The sequence below is a fragment of the Camelus ferus genome, chromosome 3 (assembly GCF_009834535.1).
Source record: "Camelus ferus isolate YT-003-E chromosome 3, BCGSAC_Cfer_1.0, whole genome shotgun sequence".
Classification (NCBI taxonomy): Eukaryota; Metazoa; Chordata; class Mammalia; order Artiodactyla; family Camelidae; genus Camelus; species Camelus ferus.
The window spans coordinates 22,001,843-22,020,896 of record NC_045698.1 but is presented as its reverse complement, the minus strand read 5'-3'; the positions used below and the strand labels follow the sequence as shown (position 1 = coordinate 22,020,896).

The 19,054-nt window shown below is 37.1% G+C and overlaps 1 protein-coding gene across 6 annotated transcripts in view; it reads left to right on the top strand.

Annotated features, from left to right (window-relative positions):
- Positions 1-19,054, top strand: part of DROSHA (drosha ribonuclease III) — a 104,228-nt gene that overhangs the window by 32,041 nt on the left and 53,133 nt on the right. For all 6 annotated transcript variants that reach the window (XM_032470559.1, XM_032470551.1, XM_032470555.1 and 3 more), the window contains 4 exons: positions 4,056-4,127; positions 5,704-5,785; positions 6,743-6,817; positions 15,680-15,849. In XM_032470559.1, coding sequence (XP_032326450.1) covers positions 4,056-4,127; positions 5,704-5,785; positions 6,743-6,817; positions 15,680-15,849 — 399 coding nt within the window. The remainder of the gene's footprint in view (positions 1-4,055; positions 4,128-5,703; positions 5,786-6,742; positions 6,818-15,679; positions 15,850-19,054) is intronic.

Genomic DNA, 19,054 nt, shown 5'->3' with positions numbered 1-19,054 from the left:
CCCTATATAAGTACTTCTCTTTTCTTCCCCCAGAGGGCTTGCAGATACAAGAAATTTAGTTACCATGAAAACATTAAAAATTACCTATCTTATCTATTAATTCCCTACAAGTAATACAGATCTCACTTTAATTTTCAGGATCACCTTAAAGAAGGAAAACAGTACAGTTTGAGAGAGACCAGGGTTTAAACATTGCTGTGTTCCACTTACTAGCCGTGTGATTTGACATTGCAATTTTTCTAAACCTTGATTTTCTCATCTGTAAAACAGAGGTATTAGTTGTGACAGTCTTACTGGCTTTCGTAAAAAATAAGTGAGATGACACCCGAAAAGTGTTTATCACAGTGTTTGGTACACAGTACACATTGGCACTTATTATTTTGGGTAAGATATCAGACAGACCTAGGTTTGAGTCTTTCTTCTAATTCTTTGTTTGTTTGTTTGTTTAACTAATTCTCAATATTTATGTGACCTTGGACGAGTGATTCTTTGAGCTTTATTAAAGTTCCTCAGCACAAAGGTTTGGCAATGGGAGGCTGCTAGTGCTAAATGAATTGCAGTTTTTACTGTTGTTATAAAATAAAAGATAGTACTGAAAAATTCCTGGCTTCAGCATGTATTTTTTATAAATATTTGAGTTCTTAAAAACTTGAGAACTTAGCTCTGTAATGAGAAGATAAGCCCCATTATTTCTGTTAGAGATATTGATAAAATAAATCGAGTTTTAAGCTGAGTGTTGTACAGTTCATAGGAATTAGATCCATCAAAGGCTTCTTGAATTTGAAATAGCCTCCCAAGAAAAAGAATTATTAAATCGCTTTACTGTTCTGATTCATTTTCTTGCTAGAGAGAGCGCATCAGCAAGACGGGCATGCAAATGATGGTAATGTTAGAATTTCAACCAAATCTAGTTCTGATGAGTTCTCTTAAGGTCTTCTTGAATTGAAGTGGATTGAAAGTCACGTTGGCTAAGTATAGAGCATTCCAGGAGAATTTTATCCTTTTATGTAGTACATTTGTTATTACCATGGCACCTGATGTTATTAAGGACTTTGACAACATAACTGAAGTTACATAGGTGTACGTGTTACGTGCATAGTATCTTATGATCCATCCTCAAAAGCACAAGGATGCTCCACAGTCATTTCTCTCCTGCCTTAGTTGACCATTTCCAGTGGCCTCCCTGCCCTGGATTTAGTCATTCAGTGAGAGAGTTAGAATGTAGACATTTAGGGAGGGGTTTTTGGTTTGTTTTTGGTGGGATGAGGTAGGAGTTAGTGTCAGTCAGTAGTCAAACATGTTTTAAGAAATGAAAGTGGGCATTTATATTATTTGATTGGCCAATTGAGCACTCAATCAACTGAGCCCCCAATACATAGGAAAATGACAAGTTCTCTTTGAGTCTCAGAGAGAGATGAAAGTTTGAATAGAAAAGGAGATTCTGCCTTCCCAAATTTGTGTCTGAGAAGGGCTCTGGTGGTATGGACAAGGGCCCAAAGGAGATAAAGTATATGTAAGAGAGGATGTCAAAGAAGGAATCGCCAAAAGTGACTTTAGTTGAAATAATGTGGAGAAAGGATGAACTGCATAAGTCATCCAGCAGAACTGCTTCTGCACATGGTGGGAGGAGTAAAGTTCGCACGTTGGCTCTTTCTCTGTGGCCTCCTGACTGTTCCTGAGGGCGGTGCTCCTTTTCTCTCCTGAGTACACTCTCCCCGAACGGCGCCGTCTCACCCACGGCTTCTCCTCCCGCACGTGTTCTGATGGTGATATGGATGGCTGTGACATACAGCTCTACCCCGCACTCACATTTCAGATTGCCTGTTGTTCATCCCCACCTTGGTGTCCCCTCAGAGACCTCACCCTCAACCTGTGTGCAACTGAACTCGTCATCTAATCCACATATTGAGTTTGAGGTACTCAGGGGACTCCGCCTGAATTTCTTTGTATTCCTTGTGATCTGTCTGGTCCTTTAGGCCAGAAACCTAGAAATTATCCTCTATTCTTTCTTCTCTCTTACTTCCGCATCAGAACAGTCACTGTGTATTTCACATCTCCTGTGTTTAAATTCTTCCCTCTCCTTTGTAGTCCTCTCTTTATTTGGCTCCTGGACTATTTCATTAGACCCCAGTCTGGCCTTCTGGTCTCTTGCCTTGCTCGCCTCTGAGCCATTCCCACCCTGTTTACATAGCAGCCCATCCACATAAACTATGATAGTCTCTCACTTAAAGCCCTTGAATGAGTTCTCACTGCTGTAAGGATAAGCCCTGAATCCTTACCATGGTTTATAAGGTCTGCATAATACTGTTCCTACTTTCCCGTCAAGAATCACTTGCCTCTCTGTCTCTGTGCACTTCCTTCTGATGAACTAACGGCCTGTTCTTCCCCCAGCTCCCTTCTCTCTGTCTTGTTCCTGCCCTTCTCCAACTTAATTTTCTGGATGACCAGGGAAATCCCTCCCCATCTTTGAAGACTTAACTCAGATGTTCCCTCCTCTTTGGTTGTTTTGCACTTAATACTTTCTGTTCTGCTTATTTGTTTTTTAATTGCACTCCTAAGTCACACTGTATTGTATTCTATTTATACTTTTTGTATGCCTTTCTTCCTCTTTTAGATCTCTACTTTTCTTTAAATGTTAGGGGCTGTGGCTTATTTTAGAGTAACTATAAATCTAGCGTTGTTAGCAAAAAATTTGTATTAAAAATATGAGTAATTGCACAAATTTATAGCTTTCAAATATGTTTAAATGATTGTAGGAATAAAGAAGACCTTAAAAATGATAGTGGCCTTCATACATTGCTTTGGTTGGTTTAGAACTCATTGCCATGAAGAGGTTGAAAATGGATCTCTTGTTAAAGTTAGTTATGAATTTCACTCAAATTAGCCACTATCTTTAAAAAAAAAAAGAAAAAAGAAAAAGCACCTAAGAACTAAACTTCATTTCTGAGAAAAAGATTTCCAGTAGATGGCATTATAAGACTATCTTTGTTTTTCTTACCATTCCTTTTGCTGGTGCAGTTAAAATTTGTTTCTTTCTGATTGCTATGGTTTGGAAAAATGATTATATATCTATGAAATTGTCTTATGGATAGATTGAGTGGCCAGAAAAGCCTACTTACCACATCTCTAGGGCTTTTGAGTTATTGTTTTCCTCCACTAGTCAGCCAAGCCACTGCAGTAACCGCACACCCTCTTTTTCTCATCCTTTCCTTCATTCATAAGTATACTTACAGAAAACCTGTTCAATCTAGGCACTGGGCAAGTGTCTGATGAAACATGGGTAAAAGAAGACATGTGGATTTATTTCATCTCAGCCTTCCTTCGTTTTCACACATACGTGTGTATTAGAGAGGTGGGTATCCCAGTGGCTTAGAGCTGGAGTCTAAAGCAAGAATTTCGAATTCACCAGCTGCCTGTGACCTTAGGCCAAGTACCTGATGACTCTGCCTTTGTTTCCTCCACTGTACAGCGGGGAGAGGAGCTGTACCCGCCTCCAGGGGGTGGGCACAGGAGTAACGGTAGGTGAGGCAGTACAGCAGTGCCTAGCTCAAGAAGTGTTAGCTAGTCCCTTTATTACTATGACTGCTTCTGCTCTGGAGCCAGATAGGCGGTAAGAGTAGCGTGTACCTCGACGGCTCACGAATCTCTAACTGTTGAATTGTCAGCCTCCTATCGCTTATCTGCCGGGAGAGCCGGAGATTCTGAAAGATTTAAAAAACCTGAGATAAAGGGGTATTTAATTGTAGTTTTATTAGTTCTTAAAGGTGATATGTTTGATTTAATGAGTTCTTGTCATGTTTGTGTTGCTGTGGCTAATACAGTTAATTAAGCACCAACATCATGCAGGTTTCCTGTAGAGGCCCAGTCAGCTGGCTTCTTGCTACTAAAATCTGGCAGTTGTGGTCAAGCTTTGTGTTCAGTATTGTTAGCAGCTCAGATCAAGGTGAAGCTTTCTCATTTGGTTCATGGCCTCGTAGGTCAGGGGGCAAAACACATGTACAGTGTGAGCGCAGGAAGGTATTTCAGAACTGAACATCTCACTCTTATCACTGCAGATTCCGCTGTGTAAAGTAATTCGATTCAACATAGACTACACGATTCATTTCATTGAAGAGATGATGCCTGAGGTAAGGGAAAAGATTATTTAACAGTTTGATGCAGTTTGCTCTTTTGTTTATTCCACACGTATCTTTAAAGCATTGAACTTGGCCGTTTCTAGCTTCTTGCCATAAGAATACCTTTAATGTATTGTGTTCACTGTTGAAAGGGCCGGTCAGGTGTGACTAGTCAGATGTAGCTTTAGGAGCAAGGTTACAATTTGGGTCATTTTTCCAACTTACTGACCTGTTTTTGAACCCATTTCTCCTCATTTTGCATCTACTGATAGTAACTTTACATCTGTTTCTAGTTTGTTTTGGACAGAGGACAGCTTTTGGTTACTGGTTGTTATCAGAGAGGAAATTAGAAAACTGAAACTGAATCTGATAGCTGTTGGAATAATCTTATTCATTATCTCCAGTGACAAGATCAATGTCTGGTTCATTTTTCTTCCCATATATTTACATATTTTTCCTAATTGTTTTTCACTGCGGATGCTCAGCAGCAGATTTATCTAAATATATGCAAGAGGTTTAAAATTCCAAAGCAAGATTAATGTGAGTCTCAGAATGATTCATTGCCTGATCTTGAATTTAGTGGTGTCAACAAATCACACGAAGAAATAACAACTAGACAGCAAACAAGCTCGTGCACTTAACATTGTATTGGAGTCGGGGTCGATTTCCCGAGCCCCTAACTCCTCTTGCAAACCTTGTTTAACGGCACAGCTCCGTCGAGGGCAGCAGAGCACCGAGGGGGATTGATGAGCATGACACGCATGCTTCGTGTGCACCTATTTCATCCTGGCCAAGTCCTGTTAATTCCACCTGTCTTTCAAAAAGAATTAAAGAGAAAGGGCCGCCCCTTCATTCTTCAGCTTAGAAGGGCTTTTTTGGCTTCCTTTTGATTTTTAAGGTCATAAGCCTTCATTTGCTATTGTAAAAGTTTATGACTTCTGGCGTGATCTCACGCAGGGTGATTTATGAACCCTGAGCAAAACAAGTAGGAGGAAGAATTATGAGACAAGTCTCACTTGCAAATATATCATCTGTTAAGCTTGTTTACAGCAGAAATTTTGGTACAAAGTTTTGTAGTTTTCTTAGCCGTTTATTTGCCTTCATTAAATTTTGAATTTTGGGGCAGAGAGACTTCTTTAATAGTGATCCTGGGTGTGTTTGGTGAGTGGAGGTGAGGAAGGGTGGGGTGGGGGCACAAGGGATAAGCCTATCAGAGCTGGTTGCTCAGTGTGTAATTTGAATTAACACAATGTCTCCAGGAGATTCTGATACATTTTATAGTTGGGTTAGAAAAATATGGCATAAAGGAGACTTTAATTTTTAAATTTCACATCATTTTATTTGTACTTTGGGAAGGGCCACGTTTCCTTAGGACTTTTCTTAGGAATCCGAATGGCATCATTGCCTGCTTCATTAATGTCTCAAGCCAATGAGCTGTTACAGGATAGTGGCCAAACTTTTTAGGAAATTACTTGTTTTTAGCATAGTTTCAGTAGACTCTTTTAAAGACACTTGACTAGAACACGTTAACTGTCAGTTAATATGTATTTGCAGTACTACAGTAAATTGGTTTTGGTTTATTTTTCAGAATTTTTGTGTGAAAGGACTTGAACTCTTTTCATTATTCCTATTCAGAGATATTTTGGAATTGTATGACTGGAATCTTAAAGGTAAATAAAATAGGGTTTAAAGAAAAGTTTAGTACTTGTAGAAGAATGCTGTGGTTGTGTGTAAAAACTCCTATAAAAGTTGAAATTTCTCTTATTTTTGAAATACCCAGGGAAAAATGTGTTATTCATAGGAACACCTGTTATTGTTTGATATGGATAAGTTCTTAGGGGTCTTATTTTAGTGCAGTTTTACAGTGTCCATTACCGAAGATGACCATTATCTGTTACCTAACTGGTACCTAAGAAGATGGTATCAGTTATAATGAGTAACTACGTTCATGTATGTGCATCAGGGATAATCTCATTAGTTAATATGTTAAATCTATTAAACTTTAGTAAACTTTTTCCAAGATGAGTTTATTAAAATAGAACTTCAGTTAGCCCTCAACACATACGCGGTGAGCTACCTCAGTTCAAGGCCTGATACTTGGTTCCTGGATCATAGTTCACTCTGGAAGTGCCTCTGTTCCAGCAGACATCAGTTTATTTATTTTAAAACAGTATATTGATGAATGGCTTTTCAAACCAAGTTTTTAATAGTGTTTCTCTCTTTTTTTCTCCATTTAAATTGATTAAGATGAAAAGGAATGAAAATACAAGCATATTATATCATGCAGTAGTTCAGTTACAACAAAAATCTTTATATTTTTGAATTTCTGAAACTAGTTTTACCATATACACGGCATACTGTATATATACTTGGGGCTTTCATTCCGCTCTCACTTTGGATAGTGTCCTCACTGCAGTCTTCATGGGGTGTTTGTGGCAGTTACCACATGATTGATTTAGCTGTTGAGGAGAAGGGAATGGGGTTTTATGTCCCAAACTTCTAGTGGTTTTTTGTTTGTTTGTTTGTTTTTTTGTAGTTACCATAAATCTTAGGAATTAAGTTGCATTGTTTGTTTCCTGAGGCTGTTTTATTAATTTTTTTCTTTCCTTTTCACTTGTTTACTTTAGGTCCTTTGTTTGAAGACAGTCCTCCCTGCTGCCCAAGATTTCATTTCATGCCACGTTTTGTAAGGTTTCTTCCAGGTAAATCTTTTGGCTTGTCAGTGACCCGAGAGATAGTGCATCTGAAAATAAGCCTGCCATTCTCCTTTCAATCTTTAGGGACAACTTTCCCATTTCAGATACTTAATTATCTACTTCTCAGGTCAGGCATGAAAGTGTAATATTATACATGCTGATTTATACCCCTGCATAATTTATGGTAACCCCAAATTAGATGAGCAATGGATGAATTGATTTATAAATTTTGAGAATCTACTTGGAAAAATATCAAGCAAGTGTTAAAATTAAAATGGAAAAATGCATGTGGCTTAAAACACATATAGTTAATTAGAAAACAGGTATTGAATTTCATAAACAATATGATTATACCTAAGCTAAAAATTGCTACAGTAATAGTTATATTAAGACAGTGGTATTGTAGGTGGTTTTTTCTTTTTTTTACATAATTATTCATTTTACAGAGAAAAAAACATAATAATTTATTCTCATGAAATTAAAATATATAAGTAAATATATGGCTTATGTTTTCTAAAGCAATATTTTAACTGTTTTTTTAATTATTTTAAAGAGTCTAGCTGTGAGGTATGGCACTGTGATTTTTAAAATGGTTGGGTTTTTAATGAAATCTTTGAATGCCTTTTTGTTTGCAGAATCTTCGCCATCCTAAGTGAATTCATCCCTGGAATCTCATTCAGGGATGTCACTTTCCGGTGACATCTGTCTATACTTCCAGCCTCTCGTGCCCTTATTCCCGTTGCTTCTGCTTGAATCTCCCCTTTTCTCCCTGTGTGCAGCCACCTTTCTTTGCTTTCTCCCTTGAGACCTATGCTCTGACTTCTGTCTCTCGGCCCCTTGTGCTAACCACCACCTTCCATGGAAATGTCAATTCAGCCATTCCTTTTCTTTGGTGATATGGGAGAAAAAAAATTGGCTGCTGTGGTAAATCTGTGGTTTACAATTTCAGCTGGGGAGCTTTTCAGTGTGCAGCTTTCTGCCCACGTCTAGTATCAGCAGTTTCAGAAATTCAACCCTATGCCTCTTGTCCTCCTGGGGGCAGGAGCCCTTGCCTCCCCCATGCCTCCCCCCTCTCCCTCCAGCCTGTCGAATTTGGGCCGTTCATAGCCTGCCTTTGCTTCAGGGCCCTACCCCCTCCTACCCTGTCCCCACCCCGATGCAGCCGCTGATGCCAGAGCCTGCCTCCAAAAGCTAGAACCAGTGGGCACACTTCAGTTTCCTTACCCCTTCTAGTCTGGTACCTGGGCTCCTGGCCTTGTCTGTCTGCTGAGCTCTCCATTTTGCCTTCTAGCTCTCTGATTCTTCCTTTGTGGCTTTTGTTTCTTGTCTACTCATTCTAGTTTAGATTTTCCTCCAGATTTTGTCCTTGATATCCTTTCCTCATTCCACTCAGTCACAATGGCTTATTTTTACTTCAGTATTAGTGTTATTCATATTTTTGTATTATTGTCAATGCTTATTTTGTTTGGCAAATGCACTCGAAAGGTTTTCTTTTGTCCATCTGGCTTTATTTTATTGGGAGGTTCTTTTTTCTTTTCAAATGAATGCTTCTTTGATTTTATAATGGCACTTTAGCAGTAAACTTACTAGAAAATGGTGTTAGAGTGAGTTTGTTGAAAAGCTTTTCCTTTCTCTATCTGTCTGCCTCTAGGCATTTTATGACCAAACAAATCTCTATGAGAAAGTAGACACTTTTGAAATCATCTTAAATAAAAATCTGATGTCAGATGTTTACTTTGTGGGATTTCAGCTCTCACAAACTATTACAACTATGTAGGGATAAAATTTAGGTTGTCATAAAGAAAAAGGTCTATTTACTTATTTTTAAACAAGATTTACTTTTTCATTAGACTTTCCTTTGGAAATATACCTAAAAAAACCTCAAAGAATGCAGCAAAATACCTAATGTATAAAATGCATTTTTGTAGCAAATTATGGTTGATTTATTTTTCACAATGTGACTTCACGAAAGATCTTCAGAAAATGGTGAATTAAAAAGGAGAATACATTCTGATGTGTATTTTTATTTTTTTCTGTGCATAAGCTTTTTTTACATAATGGTCATCATACTAATATATATTTTGTACCTTGATTTTTAATAATTCATTGAGCAGATGTATATTTTTAAAGATCATGTTATGTAGCGATATAGTGCCAAATTTCTTGTCAAAAGAATCACATCAGTTTATGCTGCCATGAAAAATGCCATTATTAGTCTTCTCCATATTTCGGACCTTCCCTCCTTTGCTTCCTTCCTTCCTTCCTTCCTTCCTTCCTTTTTAAATTACAACTATAGCTCCATGAGGCTAAGGAATGAACAGTCTGTCTTGTTGTACCAGTGCTAACATACTACTTTGCACATAGCAAGGACTTGGTAAATACTTGTTTACTGACTTAAATTGGTCATAATAGTCCCTTAGTTAAATATTCATGTATTTTGTTACTAATGAGAGGGAATGTGCTTTTCAAACATTCTTTGGTATTGTCTCTCATTTTTAAAAAAGTAAACCTTTGATTGAAGTAGAACGCAAATGCTGAGAAGTGATGTATCATAAATATAAGGCTGGATGAATTTTCACAAAATGAATAAATATGACCATAAACTCAGCACCCAGATCAAGATTACCAGCATCCAAAATCCCCTTTCCAGTCACTACCCAGCCCCTCAAGGTAGCCTCTATTCTGACTTGAAAACACCCTATGTATTAGTTTTATTTGTTTTTAAATTATAAAAACTAGGATTGCATATTCTTTTTTGTTTTTGTCTTCTTTTGTATTATGTGTTTTCAAGACACTTGTTACAGTTAACTGTAGTTGGCTCATTCTCGTTGCTGTGTAGTATTATATGGTATGACTAAGTTAAGATGTAATGTGATTCATGGACATTTGGTTATTTTCACTTTTTTGGCTCTTTCAGATAGCATGCATGTGTTCACCAAACACTTGCACATGCCTTTTGGGGAGCGTACATTTATGCTTTTCTATATAGCAGATATGTACCTAGGAGTGGAAATTCTGGATGTGTTTATATTAAGCTTTGTAGATACTTTCAAACAGTTTTCCAAAGTGATTGTACCATTTTGCTGTTCCACCAGGAGTAAAAATGAGAGTTCAAGTTATTTCACATTTTCATCACTTGGCATTTTTCTTTTTTTTTTCGAGTTAGCCATTATGATGAGTATTCAGGGGTATCACATTATCATATTATGGTTTTAATTTTCACTTCCCTAGTGGTTAATGAAATGGAGCACGATTTCATATATTAATTGACCATTTGGATGTTGTCTTTTGAAGTGCCTCTGTTGAAGTCTTTAGCTCATTTTTCTGTTGGGTTATGTCTGCCTTTTTCTCATTTATTTGTAGGTATTTTATATATATGCACTATATATGAGTCCTTTGTCTGTATATATATATTGCAAGTACCTTCTCTGTGATTGCTTTTTCACCATCTTATTGGTGATTTTTGATGAACAGAAATTCTTAATGTAGTCCAATTTACGTAATTTTTCTTTATGCTTAGAGCTCTTTGTATCTCGTTTGTGTAATCTTTGCCCATCCAAGGTCATCAAGATTCTCTCCTATATTTTCTACAGATTTAGGTCTATAATGTGCCTCAAGTTTGTTTTTACAAATGGTATGAGATATGGGTCAAGATTCATTATTTTCAATTATATCCAGTTGACCCGGCATCATTTATTGAAAAGGCCAGTCTTTCTTCACAGAACTGAAGTGTTATCTTTGCCCTTAATTGTGTTGACTCCATGTGTGTGTGTGTACACACAAACAATATAAAAGTGTATAAAGTAAAAAAGTGAACACATCCTTCTAGATGTGTGAAAATGAGCAGGTGCTCTAAATGGTTTGATTTCAATTTTTGTAAATCTGTATAGAGAGAATTATCTTTTTTCCTTTTAAGTGGGATAACATTATTAAATATGTTATACAACTTGACCTTTTTGCTCAACTATTTCAGACATCCTCTATATAAATACAGTGCCTTAATCTTCAGCAGCTGCATGGCATTCCATACTATGAATGTTCGTTAACTTATCTGACAGTTCCTCTGTGATGACTATTTGGGAGGTCTCTGTTTTTCCCCCATTACATATAAATACTTTAGGACCAGCCTTGTACAAACATCTATCTTTTTGCATTTGTGTGGATGTTTCTATGAGATAGAATTCTAGAAGAGAAATGATTTGTTAAGACAGTATGCACATTTTAAAATTTGGAAAGATGTTGGCCAAGTTCTCTCTAGAAAGAACATAATTTGTAGTTCTAACCAACACTTTTGACAGTACCTTTTTTCTATACATCTGCCAACACTGAAAATTACTAGTCATCTGATAGGTAAAAAGTCATCTCATTGTTTTTTATTTGCATCTTACTTGAACTCCTGTGGGAATGAGCAGCTTTTATATATTTCAGGTATTTCATGGTCTTCTCATTCTAATTTGCATTTTATTTATGTCAGTTTATTATAATATGAGCTATCTCAGTTGCTTTATATAAGTTTATCCAAAGTTAAATGTATAGTTTAAAACCAAGGATTATTCATTGCAGGTCAATTTACCAGAAGTCAAATCATAGAGCAACCAGTTTATTAAGATTTTAAGAGCTTCCTCAGATTTTTGTTTCTTTCCTATCCCTGCCTCTACCTTAGGTAGCCATATAAATGATAGGAGCTCTCCTAGAGCTAGTTTAAGCTTTTATCCTGACTGTAGCCGGGCCTGGGGCAGGGCATAATTCAAGATAGGAAGGCTGCACTTACGGGAAAGCCTATTCATTGCTTATATCTTTGCTGTAGTAAAGCTTTGAAAATCTTGAATCAATTTTGCAAATCAACTACCTAGCAGATTGATTTTTGGAAATTGTCCCATTCTGGGGAAGTAGTTCTTAGGTATGTCTGACAGGGCCAGAGGGTGGGAGGGTGTATCAAAATTCCCAGGAGGCAAATGTGGTTTGGGAAAAAACATCAATTGATGTAGCATCTTAATATAACTTTACATTTGGAAATTTTAGAAAATACTGTGTTGTTAATACAAATTTTCAAAACTTAAGATTATGTAAAGGCGTCTTGGTAGGAATATACAGGAGATGTAGTAACGCAGTTATATACTTATTCTTAATGCAGGGAAAGAGGAAGGTATTTTTATATTTCTTAAAAATGAGTATTACACTATTGAGAAATACTCGTTTAACCAGTATATTCTTAACAGAAATTCCCTAACAAATTGTACCCCCCCCCCACTAAATAACCATATAAATAATCGAGCAATATAAACTGAGAGAATTGGGTCTCTAAGAAAGAGTTTATAAAGTCTGTCAGTTCATTAATGACTGTCCAGATTCATTCCCTGAAACACAAACTCCAGTTCTTTCCGAATAATGAGCCGTTGTCACGGTTCCAGTCCCAGTGCTGGCAGAATTCCTGCTAACCTTAGCTTACCCGCTCTAATTTCTCATTTATATCATGGCCTATTTATCTCAGCCAACGAGATAAAAATTACTTCCCAGCCCTCAGTGACATAGTTCCATAAATCCCCAACATAAACATGTAGCAAAGCAGACAAACCAAAAGAGCCAATTCATTAACATTAGTAAATTCATGACCGTCTGCGAGCAAGTGGCCACATTATTTATCTGCTTCGAAAGTCATTCCACAAATATTTATGGAGGGTCTTTTTTGCCGGGCTGGGTGTGAAGGATACAGCCCTTGCCCTGCAGGCGCTGGCAGGACCCTCTAGTCTTGTCCCTGTATTTCCATAAGGATTGCACCCCAGTACCTCCTGAGGTGCCACAGTCCCCCGCCTTGATAAGCCTTTTACCCCAGGTTATCTGTCGTGAGTTTCTACTTTTTCACATTGGTAAATACCTATCTTTTTAGGTTTTAGTGGTGATTTGAAATATTTAGCAGATTTCTACATGGATTTACAATTTCTCCTCCAGCATTACCATCTTTGCAGTTGATGATATGTGTATGTTTTTTTAAAAAAAAATTTCTAGTTCCATGCTACTGTAAAACTCACCTCCCTCATCAGCAGCTTTGCACCCAAACCGGGTGGAGGCATTCTCATAAGCATTTGGTGGCCTGCCTTCTTGATCTCGCAGGTGTTCTCCTGAATTGGGCAGTGCCCTTGGTTTGTAGGTTTAAGTGTTCCCCTCTCCCAGTAGCTCTTTGAGTTTTTTAGTCTTTTCATTTTAAATTCAATATCCCTAGTCCATTTCATTTTTATTTGAAGTCAGACATCTGTAACTGCTTGTGGGGAGATTCCGGTGCCAGTTTGTACACCTGGGGTTGCATATCTTTGCTCCTTCCACCATGCATCAGCCTCCCCAAATAAAATCTGAATCTTTTTTCTAATGCTTACAGCAAAACAACACTACTCCTCCTTACGATATCCTAGACTCCTGACATAGCCTTATAGACCCACAGTCCTCTTGAGTAATCTTACTAAACATAAAGATTATGAGCCAAATACCATTTTACCCTTTGCTTGTGTCCTAGTGAATGTGGTCAGCGTGGCAGTTCTCAAGGCTCTCTAGGTTTCCTTTATCCTGCTGCAGTGTGTGTGTGTACACGTGCAGTGTATCTGCGCATGCTCTGGCTTTAGAGTTCTCTTGTCCACCTGCTTACTTCAGCCCTCGCTTCACCGCACCCCCCACCAGAAGCAGAGGTCACCATAGGCTGTGACCGACAGGGAGGCACTGTGGCTTTGCTGGGCTCCTTAGCAAAGAGGGGAACATCCCTGATTGAGGAAAACATGTCACAGGTGGATTGAAATGCCTTTTGAGACAGACTATAAGAAATATGCCCTTAACCATGGAAGTTTGTTAATCAAAAGTGACTCTTGGGTTTAAGGCAGATGTTTAGTAATGGGGCATAAAACAATTTCTCTGCTGTGAACAATAATATGAATAGTAACTAGAACATGTCCTCTTGTGTGCTGATTGTACTTTGTACACTTCTCTCCCAGATAGCTGCGTGGGGCTCCTCTTTGTCACTTCTTGGACATTTTTTTTAAGAGACTCAGTATCTTTAATTTAGAGAACTCTGTTTTCAGAATGTTATCTCCAGAGATTCCTCTAGGAACTGTTGTGATTAATCATCATTAGCCTACTTGCTTCTTGAGGACATAGAGCTTATGTTTTTGTTTGTTTGTTTTTTGTATAATTGCTACATGGGACCACTCATAGTGCCTGTCGCGTAATGGCAAAAAACACACTCCTGTCTGAGAGTCAGATCTGGAGCTCTTACTGTGCTCTGTAAAGCTTCGCAAGATCTTACTTCCCTGCTGCCTCCCTCACGCTTTCCTCCTCACTTCACTCCATCCACACTGGCCTCTTGGAAGTTCCTGGAACACACCATCCCCACTTCACCTTAGGGCTTTGGCTATGTTTTCACTCCTCTCCCAGGCAGCCGCATGGGGTTCTTCTGCTTCTTTCAAGTCCTTGCACATAGCACGTCTTCAAAGATGCCTTTTCTGACCACCCTTTTATGTATGGTTGCCCAGTTTGATCCTTCTTCATAGCACTCATCTCTGATTTATTATTATGCAGTTGTTTTTTACTGTCTCTTTCCCTCCAGTGGAATATAAGGGGTTTTGGCTATTTAGCACCACTGTGTTTCCAGGGTCTGCTATAATAGGTGCTCAAAAAATACTTGTTGAATGAGTGAATATTTAGATTAATGAATGAATGCATTCCTGTAGTAGCTCTGTAGCAGCAGTGCCATATAATGGCAGAGCAGCATCTGAGACAGAAAAACACAGATTAAAAAGAAATTTAGATCCTTACTATTTTCTCTCTCAGGTGTGTAGGCCTCCTAAGCCAATAGCAACTCAAATTAAAATCTCTTATCTTTTTCCATTTTCTAGTATCCCAAATTCCTTGGGTTCCATGAACTCCTCTGGCACACATAGGACCCTCTCATTTGTGCCCACTCATCTCAACCATCTTGGTCCTCTTGTTTCTCCATGAGGTGCTTGTTCCTAGCATATCTCATGCCTTGGGGAGGGTAGTTAGTGTTCTCTACACCTTCAGGGCTCTTGTCCTTCCTTTGGGTGGAACTAGGCAGAGAAAAGGCGTTCCAGGTGGTCAAACATGCTGGTCAGAAAGCTTAAGTCCAAAGAGAAGGCAGAAACCTGTAAGCTTAAAATTAAGGCCCACATTCGATGAATGTCTGGTTCATCAAGTACCAGATTAATTGGCTTTTTCCAAGGTACTTTAATTATGTTCTTTGTTGTTTTTATCCTCTATACCTGGTAATAAATGCTTCTGTAGGTCTCAGATTACTTGGTATTTTTTCCATGTACTAACTCCATAATGATCTTCATGATATTAGTACAGCCTCTTTAGCTCTATTCATCACGGCAGGTGCAGCACATTAGCACCAAAAAATTAGACCATAACGCAACAGCTTATTGAAAACATCCATAGATATCTCATAAAAGCTTAGAATTTCCTTAAGACAGTAACATCACTTCCAGAGGGCTTTCGTCTGTTACCGTAGAAAGAATGATAAAATATTTAAGACATAACATGGTTGTATATATTATAAACTGCTAGGTGGTTTTAATTTTATTTTGGTAGGCACCTTTTTTATAATCGTACCTCACAAATGGACCCTTTTATCATTTATAATGTTGTTGTTGCCATTTCAGTAAATGAGATGGTTTATGAGCACTGTTCATCAATGAAACAAATGACTTTCCTATTATTTGGCAGCTGTTTAAACAGTATAAATTCTAAATTACCTCTTTATAAATGCTCTTTTTCCCCCTCATTGTCTTGTTTTTCCTTATTGGATGGATGATTGGCTCTTGATTGAGTAGCCCTATTTCCCTTCTCTTTCCACCCTCACCTAAGATGGAGGAAAGGAAGTGCTGTCCATGCACCAGATTCTCTTGTACTTGTTACGATGTAGCAAAGCCCTGGTTCCAGAAGAGGAGATTGCCAATATGCTTCAGTGGGAGGAACTTGAGTGGCAGAAATATGCAGAAGAATGCAAGGGCATGATCGTCACCAACCCTGGAACGGTACGTGCTGGTGTTAACACTCACAGACTGCATCAACTTCATTTCCGGTTTGAGTGTTTCACAAAAACAATAACAGAACGTTTCAAAAGCTTTAAGTACTCATTGCTTCTTGTCTTTTGAGTAATTTTTTCCTTTAAATACTTAGTAAATGAGAAAAATATTACAGGGTAGGCATATTTAGTAGTCAGTTTATCTGATTAATAAATTTATTCTACTTATTATGAAGAATTTTGAATTTTTTAGATATGTTCAGATCTGATTTTTTATGAGTATTAAAGTAATATATCTTCACTATGGAAAATTAGGGAAATAGAAAAATGGCCCAAAGAAGACAATAAAAATTATCCATAATTCCATTCTCCTATTCACTCCTATTCACTTTTCTAGTCTCTTTAGAATAGATATATTCCTTATTTTTTGAAGCAAAATTACTATTAAATATTAATATTTAGACCTTTTCCTTCTTATCCTCCTCTGGGAACAACCACCACGAAGTTATTATTTTTTCTTAGTCTTACATTTCTTTAGGTGTGTAATAAAAAAAGCCCCCTAAGTTATTTAACCCCCTATTCCTGGGCACCTAAGTTGCTTCCAGATTTTTGTTACAACAAGTAATTCTGCATTGAATTTGTATATGTGTGTATAAATGTACATACATATATATGTATTTATCTTTGAATGTGTCCATGTAATTTCTTTTGGTATGCACATTTTAAAGGCTTTTGATACATGTGGTAAGTTGCCTTCCAGAGGGCTGTAAAATTTGCACTCTGACCAGGAGTGTTTGAGAGTGCCCCTTTCTTCGTTCTGGTTATACTAGTTTAAAAAAAACGGTCAATTTGGTAGGGAAAAAAATAGCTACTATTTAGTTCAGTTTTCTGTTTATTTTGGTTTCTAGCAAAAATTGATATTTTAAATGCTTATTCACCTTTAAAGTTTTTCTTTGATAATTTAGGCCTATTAATATCCTGTGTCTAATTTTCCTTTGTGGCATTTGTCCTTTTTTTATTGATTCTTTGCTATAATTATTACAAATATTTCCCATTCATTTTGTTTCTTAATTTTTTTGCTTAAAAATTGGTTTCTATTGGTAACTTTTGAAATAAAAATATAAAAATCAAAAGCAGAGAATTAATAGATAACTAGTTTTCTCTAATGAAGAACGTGCTGTTTTATATATTAAAATTTTTTTCTCTAAAGTATGTTGTTTCATAAAATATATTTTGGCATCTTATCAGGATAAAGTTTTCTAAAAGTGGAGAATTAAAATACATCTATGTAGAGAAGCAAAGTAATCTATTTAAACAAAGCTGTTGTTTTAAAAAGGCTGACAAATTGTTTAATAGCCTTGATTCATAAAAATAAAAACTCTGGATCAACTTTTTGTAGCATGACAGTAACATCTGCACAAACAAAATGTTGCTATTTGCAAATCAAGCATTTCAGCTAATACTGATTATTTTAAATCTAGAAAGTGAAAGTGTTTAATAAAAATGTTTTTAAACAAACTTATTAAAAACTGAAAACACATAGTTTTTACTGTTACATTGTTAAGCCACATAAATACTGTTAAATTAATTTTAAAAGAAATATACGAGTCATAGCACTGTAAGAGTATTACTGTGAATTTAATTTTTCTTCTTTAAACAGTTGCATAAATTTACATTTCTTCTGTCAGTTTTATGGTTGGATCAGAGGATGGGTGGGGGTGATGGTGATGGTGATGGGAGGTATACCTTTCCATCTTGGTAGGTCTGCTTAAAGAGTCCCATGGTTTTCTGTGGACACTTTGGGAACACTCTCACCCTGGGGCTTTCTTCCATGGCATGGTTAAATTTCCTGAAATCCTAGGAACAGTTGGACAGCTTATAAAAATATAAGAATGCCCTGATCAACCCCATCCCATATACTCCAGGTAATGGGGCTCAAAGATCCATAGTTTTCAAAAAAAATCCCCAGTTGCTTCTGATTCACTCCTTGCTTGTTTTTGAGCCAGTGGCATAGAAGGTATTTGCTCCATTACCATGTTCATCATTCCGCTCAGTTGCTGAGGGACTGCTACGTGAGCCAGGTGCTAGTGAAGAATATAGATTATATATGATGCTTGTCCAGCTGCAAACACATGGCATATCCATATGAAAGGAGTCTGTGATGAATTATTGAATCAATGGGCCAATCTGTAAAAAAGTCAGTCAGGAAAGCTTGTAGTTTCAGGTGAGATCACTAGGCCAGGCTGCCAGGCTTCATAAACACTCTACTGAGGTCTTTAAGGAATCAAGTATAAATTATTGGCATGATTGAATGTACACACTTGAGATGGTATATGGCCAGTTTGGAAGATAATGAGGAAACCACAGATTGGTCAGGGTGGAAAGTTTCTGTTGGAAATTAATCAGAAATAAATTAGGAAAGCTAAGTTTGGGTGTCAAGCTTAGGGTCATGTTGAAGTTAATTCTTTTTTAGTGTTTGGTATTTAGTTTTAAAGGAAAAAAATATCCTGAAAACTCTGTGTCATGAAAACATCCTTTCATTATATCCTTTTGAGAATAGGGCAGAGGAAACGTGGCATCACATCTCATCCTCAGCAGTACTTGCTTTGAAAGATTGCCCAGTGGTAAGGATATTGAGGAATTTATTACAGATTTCAAACCATTGTGGTCACATTAAGTACTTATTGCTGCAGAACTTAATCTCCCTCCCTAGGTACTTTGCCTCTGCCGGGGAATACATTGGTGATTGGCAAAAATGTTTTTTATTCATCTACAAAAATGATATGATAGGTATTAAAGAGTGTGGCCCAAGTCTAGAACTTATTTTATCCCCCCTCCTCCTATACATTAGAGATACTAGAGATATTTCAGATCATATTTCCTCTATTGATTCTATAGCATGGTGTTTAAAATCTTGAAAACGTGAATACCTCACTAGCATTTTTTCAGTGGTGCAATTCCTCTTTTAAAAATGTATTCTGTGGCTTTGATGCATAAAATACTGGAAACAATTCTTAGACCCAAATAGCATGTTACTACTGTTGATGGGCATTTAAAAACTTTTATATTAGGTTACCTGCGACCAAAATCTTCTCCAGTTATTAATTTTGAGAGCAGAGGTCAACTTTTCAAGAAACTAGTAAAATTTTGGTTGTTAAATGACATTGAAATATTCTTTAAAACCTTAAGTCTAAGTTGTTTTTTCACTAATGTGG